Here is a 7,566-nt window from a genome sequence, read left to right as displayed (position 1 = left end):
TCCTTGTCCCAGGATTCTGCCATTTCTTGTCTGGCTGATTAATCTTGGTCAGTTTCCTCATTTGCAAAATGAAGACCCAACAGGCTCAAGGACCCCTAAAGGGCACAGAGACGATGTCGAATAAGGTACGAGCATCCTAGAGTCGAATTCTGCAAGCTTGGTAAACAGTGCCAGAGATGTCCCCAGGGCCACTTCTGCCATGAAATGAGGAGCAGTTGCTCCTAAAGGAACAGCTACAGAGAAGCCGAGGCATGGGAGGTAGGCTGGACCTTCCATAGCTCCCATGAGGCAGTGCTGTTTGGGAGGGAAGCAGTGTCTGGGCCCATCTTCATACTCCTCCCAGGGGTCCAAGAGACAGACAGGCAGGCAGATAGACAGACAGAGCCCTCTCCAGCTGGGAGCCTGCAACAGCTAGACAGTCCCCTACAAAAACCACCCTGGGCTTTTGAGGAGGGAGTTGGCTGTAGGAAATTAGGAACAGAGGGGCCCCCACGGATGACACCAGACACAGCAACTGCTGCCCATTAGAACATTTATTTCTCAGAGAGAAAATAAGTTTCAGACAGTCATATTATAGTAGGTAAAATTAACTTCTGTATTCTTTACAAGCATAGAGTTTTCTCTGTTTATTACCTCTCTTATACCATCTGTTATAAACAATTCTAGAAAGCAAATAAAGTCACTTTCTACAATAAATAGAGCATCGTGTGCTTCACAGCAGATGCGACTGAGACACGCAGGCCCCATGCCACAGCAGGATCTGAGCCGTTTCCCGTTCTAAAAGAGCAGTTTTAAAAATGAGACTCAGAGAGACTGAAAGATTCAAAGACACTGAGGACAGAGAGAGAGAGAGAGTGGGAGAGAGAGAGAGAGAGAGACACTAAGAGAGAAAGTGTTGGGGGGCGGGGGGAAGAGACAGACACAGAAAGAGAAAAGAGAGAAAGCCCCGAGATCTTACAACACAGGTTGAGACAAAGGTCACAGAGTCCACAGCCGACCGACTACCTGGGGAGTGGGGGTGCATTGGCTCCTTTAAATAAACCACATTGTGTGCATTTAAAATACTCAGCCACGCAATGGAGGACTCCAGTAATGGAAACTATAGGCCTGAATAATTTAGAACAATATTTTACAATTATATACACCATGTCCTTCCCTAGCCATATGTTGTATTGTATTTTTAGTATTGTATAAAATCCAAAACCCCATCCTTTATGTTAGAGAGTTTTGTTGGTTCCCTTTAAAACTCTGGCTCTTGTCCCAAACGTATAAGAAGTTGTGGTGGTTGGTTGGTTGTATTTTTAAAAACTCGTGTGTAAAAATGGCAGTGATCTCCCCAGTGACTTGTTTTGTCCAAAACTCCCCTATGAAAAATTTAAAACAATTAAAAAGGACATCAGGTTAAAAAGCAACATGGTACTCAGTGGCCTGTGACCTGGCCCTGCAACTTTGGTGCTTAAGAGGTGAAAAGAAACATCCAGAGAACAGACATCGAAGCCTCTGAAAGTTGTGGTGGTTTGTCAGTCAACATTCCCCATTTCACAGTTTTTTTTTTCCTTCCATTTTTGAGAAGGTGATGGTGGGGAGAGGGTGGAAGGAAAAGAAAGGAGCGGGCAGAGGGTTTGAAATAAAAGTGTCAGGCTCCTGGAGTTTGGAAGCAGGAGCACCAGAGGCTGGGCAGGCAGAGAACCACGCCGCCCGTGGTGGAGACGGAGGCTGGAGGTGGCAGATGCAGACAGGGGGAAGCCCACGCGAGGGGAGGGGAGGGGAGGAGAGGAGGGCTGAAGAGGCAGACCCAGCTCCGCCCCCACCACCCTCAACATCCAGTGGACAGAGCGACACTCACGTGTCCAGCCTGGTCTGCTGACAGGAGCCCGCTCAGCCTCAGCCCGCCTCTTGGCAAGACAGGGAGCGGGCAGGAGGGGCCCAGCCTCAACCCAAGGGGGCAAGCTCTCACAGCCTGGCTTCAGCTGGGTGTCTGCAGATGTGAAGGTCGGCGGGTGGGGAGAAGGCGGGGGGCAGGGTCACCCAAGGGGTACGCTGGCCTCTGCTCCGCCCTGAGGGGCCAGGCGGAGGCACCCACCTAGCATAGCAGCTGGCCTCAAAGGGAATGAGCCATAAAAAGAAAAAGAGCAGTTTGGGGATGGTTTCTGTCAGTTTGGCACAAGAGAAAGCAAGGAAGAGAACACGGGAAAAACAGTGGGCAGAGGAGCAGAATGTGGGACGGGGACGAGGGCTAAGAATGGGTGATGGTGGCGGGGGNCTGGGAAGAGCGCAATGATGGTGCCAACTTGGGCCAGTGAAGCAACGTCCTCCACAACTAGACTGAAGAACAAAAAACGACAGCAACTTGTCTGTTCCCATCCCCCAATTCCCCAGCCCTGTTCCCATCCCCCAATTCCCCAATAAAAAACAAACAAACAAACAAACAAAACATTATGGTGTGTCCTCATCCACCTTATTCACCAGATCTGGCACCGTGCTACTTCTGGCTCTTCCCCAAAGTCAAAATGACCATGAAAAGTAAACGTTTTGAATCGATTCAGAACTGCAAGGCAGCCATGACAGTGCAACTAAAAACACTCATGAAAGAGGACTCCCAGAACTGCTTCAGAAAGTGGCAAGAACGATGGGATGAGTGTGTTCAAAGCCAGTGAGAGCAGTTTGAGGGGGATTAATGGCAATGTGTCTTTTACTATAATAAATATTTTTAATTTAAATATTCACTGTATTTATTGATCACACCTCATATACCCAGAGAGCCAGAGGTTATGGGAGAAAGTGTTGGGGGAGGGGGTTCCGATTACAGAAGGAAGAAGTATTTTTATGGTTAAGTCTATGAGCAAGTTTGGGGAAAATATAATGAAAGGTGCCGAGTGTGGTCAGCAGTTATCTCACAGCTGTTCCTGCTCAAGCAAAATGACCTGAGGCCAAAGCTGTTCACTGTAGAAGGGTGGATAGCTGCGTAAGTTCAGAAGCCCCTACACACCCACCCCAAAGAAGAGGGAGTGACTATATGAAAAGGAAAAGCTCTTTGTGAACTGACATGGAAAGACTGCCTGTAAATACTAAGTGAAAAAAGAAAAAACGGGTGCTAAACACTACTATAGGATGTTATTATCTGTTCAAAAAAGCAGGGGAGGGTATCTATGGAATATTTGTATTTATAGGCAGCCGGGTGGCTCAGTTGGTTAGAGCGCGTGCTCTTAGCAACAAGGTTGCTGGTTTGACTCCCGCATGGGATGGTGGGCTGTGCCCCCCATAACTAAGATTGAAGGACAACGACTAGACTTGGAGCTGATGGGTCCTAGAAAAACACACTGTCCTCCCAATAAAGTTAAATANAGGGTGAGCTCAGTGAGATTCCCCATGGGACCGAGTATCCACAGCGCCTCTGGGGACAATGGCAGAGCCTCGCTCGCCCTGAGGTGTAGTTAAGTGGGAGTGGGGTGGAGGGGCCGGGCACGCCCTTGAAAAAGAGCCCAGGACGCCTTGCCTTCCGGGGCCAGGCCCATCGCCTCGCCGGGCCTCACAGCTGTTTCTACTTCTAACTGGCTCTTCCATGGACTAGCCCCTGAGGGAGCTCACGGGGGAGTTTTTGGCACACAGCAGGCCCGCCAGTGGAACCATGCAGCTGGTCACAACTGGGCCTCGCCCTCAGAAAGGATACAGCCCGGTCCCTGGCCTGCTATGAAAGGGGGAAGCTGCCGGCCATACGTGTGGCCGGGGGCAGGGAGAAGCTTTTCTGTGTCCCTGGGGACAGAGGCAGGGCAGGCACAGGCCAGGCCCCACTCCTACAGGTAGCTGGAGGTGACAAAGGAGTGGGGCCCGCGGACCCGGCTCAGGTGGATCATCGCGCGATCGTAGGCCACCTGCACCGACTTGCGAATGCTGGTCTTGCGGCCTTCCAGCATCTTCAGCTTGTCCACCGTGTCCTCCACACCCAGCGGCAGGACTTTGTCCCTCGGAAGCCACTGCCTGGAATACAAGCGCCGTAAGGGGCCTGGGCCATAATGGGCTGGTCCCACAAGGGTGCTGCCCAGGGCCCACTGCCCAGGCCCAGCAGAGCCAAGGGGAGGGGACAGGCAGAGGGAGGCAGGCTGGGACGCCCCAGACAGGAGGCCACCAAGGGACCTGTGCTGCAGTCAGGCCCTGCCCTGGGCCCCAGGGTGCTCGGTCTGCTGGGGGGTTGTCAGGACCAGGAGCCAAGCGAGGCCTATGGGCTGCCCTCTGGGCCTGGCTGGGCCATGGCAGGGCTGAGCCTCGTCTACCTTGGAGAATCAGGGAGCTAGGGCTGGGGAGTGGGGCTGATGCCAGGCATCATGAACTGATCTTGGGTGGGGCCTGCAGCTGGTGTTTTTTAAAAAAAATATTCCCAGGTGAAGCTAATGTAGCTAAGAGCCCAGGCTTCAGAGCCAGATCTTGGTTTGCAGCCCAGTTCTGACTACGGGCTGTTGGCTTTCTAAGCCTCAGCTTCCTCATCTGCAAAATGGATTGGGAGGGGATCAATGAATATTTAAATGAGGATTACATGAGGTCACATAAGTAAAGTAATTTACATAAGGACACAGTAAACATTTAAGAAATGGTAGCTGTTATTAGTAATCATCGTTTCTATTAGCTGGTACTACGTCCTTATTCTGCAGCAGCGGAGGTGGAGGAATGCTCCCGCTGGTGCTAAGATAAACTGTCAGGAGCTCGTAAACAGGAGCAAGCAGGCCCCTTGCAGTGGGCCCTGCGGGGCCCCGAACCCCGCCCCAGGACTGACGCCTGCATTCTGGCGCCCGCTGGATGTGCTGGCAGCTGACAGGCTCTCCGCTGAGTTCTCTCCAGGAATCACTCTCCACCAAGGGAGCCACCTGGCCCAAGGCCATCCACTCCCCGGGGCAGCCAGCATTCACTGACTAGTGGATGGGGGTACAAAGGCACATCCCCACTTTCTGACATTGATAATGAGCCCCCCACAGATCAGCAGCGGGCTCTGAAGCAAGTGCACTGAAGCAAGTGCACTGTGGTTCAACCTGTTCTTCTGCCCAACACTGCATCCCCCATTCCACAACTCTCCCCAGAACGCCTTTGAATCAAATTTCCATCTCAGAGTGTGTCCCAGGGAATGTGATCTCAGTGACTATTAACACGATCAATCAGTGTTGTTAGTAACACTAAGTTACTATAACTTGGCAAGCGCAGGCCAGCTGCTGGCAGGCGACACCTCACCCTCACCTGGGTGGAGGCAGGGTGACTGAGTGCACAGCCCGTGTGTCTCTCCAGCCTGTCGGCACTTGCACAGCCTCCCGCTCAGGCTCCTTAGCCTGCACCCTGGCACACCCTCCCCGGCAGCAGCACCCACTCACCAGGTGCGCTTGTTGTCAAAAAAGAGGACAAGGAAGAGCTTCTCTCCAGCCTCGGCCTGTTTCTGCTCTCCCAGTTTCAGCACATCCAGTGGGGGGACAGGGATGGGGACGCCATTGTGCAGGAGGCCCTCCCGGGGCATCTTGGGGTCGATGATCTGGAGGTTGGAAAGGAGATGGCACTCAGCTGGGGGTGGGTGGGGTGAGCAGGGCACCCTGCCCCCGGACGAACCACTGAGCCCCCCACATCAAAGCAATGCAGGGGCTCGGAGAGGCCACAGACAAGTGAGGGAGGGGCTGCCCTCTTCCATGACCGCAGTTCCCCAAAATGGAAATCCTGGCTATTTCCCCTGCTTACTGTCCTGATCTGTGGCCCTGCCAACCAGATCTTTCGATGAGGGAGCCTGTTCCACAAAATGTCAGGGCCCAGAGCTGAAACAGACATCATCGGAAAACCAGCATGGGGGAGTCAGAACTTAGCGTGGTGTCTCTGACGTCCAGGCCAGACAGGCAAACTCCCTCCTCCCAATGTCCCTTAGGGGAGAGAGTGGATGCCACTGCTTTCCTGTAAATTTCCCTTTCGGACCTTTGCGATTCACTTCCAATGCTCACGGGCCTTCCCGGACAGCATGGCTATGAAGGAGGTTCCGCATCGGCCCGTCCCTTCGGTTCTACCCTAACAGAGCCTCTGGTCACCCACCACCTTCTTGTCTGACTATCATCCTTCCTGCTGCATGGACCAGAGACATTCATGACACCTCCATGGTAAGACCAGAGAGAAGCTAGAAGACTGAGCTTGGAGGGGAGAATGATGTGGCAGGAAGCAAGGGCCACTGGAGGAAGGCGTCCTCCAGGTTGTATGCGCCACAAGGGCCGGACGCCTGGTGGTATCAGCACAATATTCTACAGCTCTACAGAGCACAGTTACGGGAGCTCCTGGCTATTCACACATCACCACCTGATTTCAGTCTCTTGCTGATGCTCACAAGTCTTCCAACAGGTACTATCGGACAAGAGAAATGCCAAGCACAGAAGGAGAAGGTAGTTGGTTGAGGCCAGGGCCAGGGCTAAACCCCGGCATCTGAACAAGGCTTGGGTCTCTGCTGCCCACGGCCCCTCTTCCAGAGCAGCTGCTGATCATCTGTATGTGCTAAGGCCAGAGAGATTTGGACACTCACTGAGGAAGCAGTTTTCTCCAGAGATGGAGCAATCTTCATTTCTACACCCTGTCTCTGGGGGCGTCTTCTCATAATAAATCGCTCTATTATTAATATTTACCTTTGGGTGTCTGCCAGCCTCCCTCCATCCCTCCCAAGACAAGCAGCTGGGAGCAGGTGCGCTGGTTACAAGATTACTCTAAGAATGAACCACGTACCCTGCCCCAGTTGTGTGATTAGGTCAAAACTCTTTATCTCCCAGCCTGTTAGTCCCTCCTGGGACTGCAGCTAAGGGCCTGCTCAAAACCACCACACAAGCCCTCCCGAGCTTCCTTGATCACCAAACAAGACAGTGGGGCTACTCCAATGTTTTCTCTTGACTAAACATGCTGGTTCATGCCTTGGCATGTGGGGCAGATAGTGAGAAATGTCCCACATGGGCAGAAGCAAGGTGGGTAAGCCTGCCACTTAAGGAGAACGCTCCTCCCTTCTTAAAGAAGAGGCAAATGTGTCCCAAAATAACAAACAATGGCCCATTCACTCAAATGTTATACGAATGTAAAACAGCATGGAAATAAAGCTTGTGATAAACTTTAACATGTATAATAAATGTGTACATACACTATTACAGCTACAATTTATAAACAATAAATAGAAGGAACGATGCAAAACGCTTACAGTTGACATGTTAGACTGGTGGGGATCTGTGTTGCTTTTCTCTATTTTTCTAAAACTACTATATTGAAGCTACATTACTTTTATGGAAAAACAAAAACCATTTTTTTAAAAAACAAAAACCTCCCCCCTGAAATTTAAAACTGTATATTCACTATGGATGCAAGTACAGTTAACCCTTGAACACAGCAGTTAGGGGCACAGGCCCCACGTGCAGCTGAAAATCTATGTATAACTTGTGACTCCCCAGAAACTTGACTAGTCATCCCTTGGTATCCATGGGGAACTGGTTCCAGTACCCCCATGGTTACCAAAATCCGTGGATGTGAAACCTGGGGATACAGAGGGCCAAATGTGTATTTATTGAAAAAATCCACAAATAA

At 51.5% G+C, this 7,566-nt stretch overlaps 1 protein-coding gene across 2 annotated transcripts in view; it reads right to left on the bottom strand.

The window, feature by feature from the left end:
• Positions 1-3,351: 3,351 nt before the first annotated feature.
• Positions 3,352-7,566, bottom strand: part of BRPF3 (bromodomain and PHD finger containing 3) — a 33,427-nt gene continuing 29,212 nt past the window's right edge. For both annotated transcript variants that reach the window (XM_019667484.1, XM_019667483.1), the window contains exons 12-13: positions 5,355-5,509; positions 3,352-3,978 (exon numbers count right to left, since the gene is read on the bottom strand). In XM_019667484.1, the coding sequence (XP_019523029.1) occupies positions 3,795-3,978; positions 5,355-5,509 (339 nt within the window). In that variant the 3' untranslated portion in view covers positions 3,352-3,794. The remainder of the gene's footprint in view (positions 3,979-5,354; positions 5,510-7,566) is intronic.

The sequence above is a fragment of the Hipposideros armiger genome, unplaced genomic scaffold, assembly GCF_001890085.2.
Source record: "Hipposideros armiger isolate ML-2016 unplaced genomic scaffold, ASM189008v1 scaffold_497, whole genome shotgun sequence".
Classification (NCBI taxonomy): domain Eukaryota; kingdom Metazoa; phylum Chordata; class Mammalia; order Chiroptera; family Hipposideridae; genus Hipposideros; species Hipposideros armiger.
Note: the sequence above shows the minus strand (reverse complement) of the source record. Positions and strands in the feature narration are given on the sequence as shown.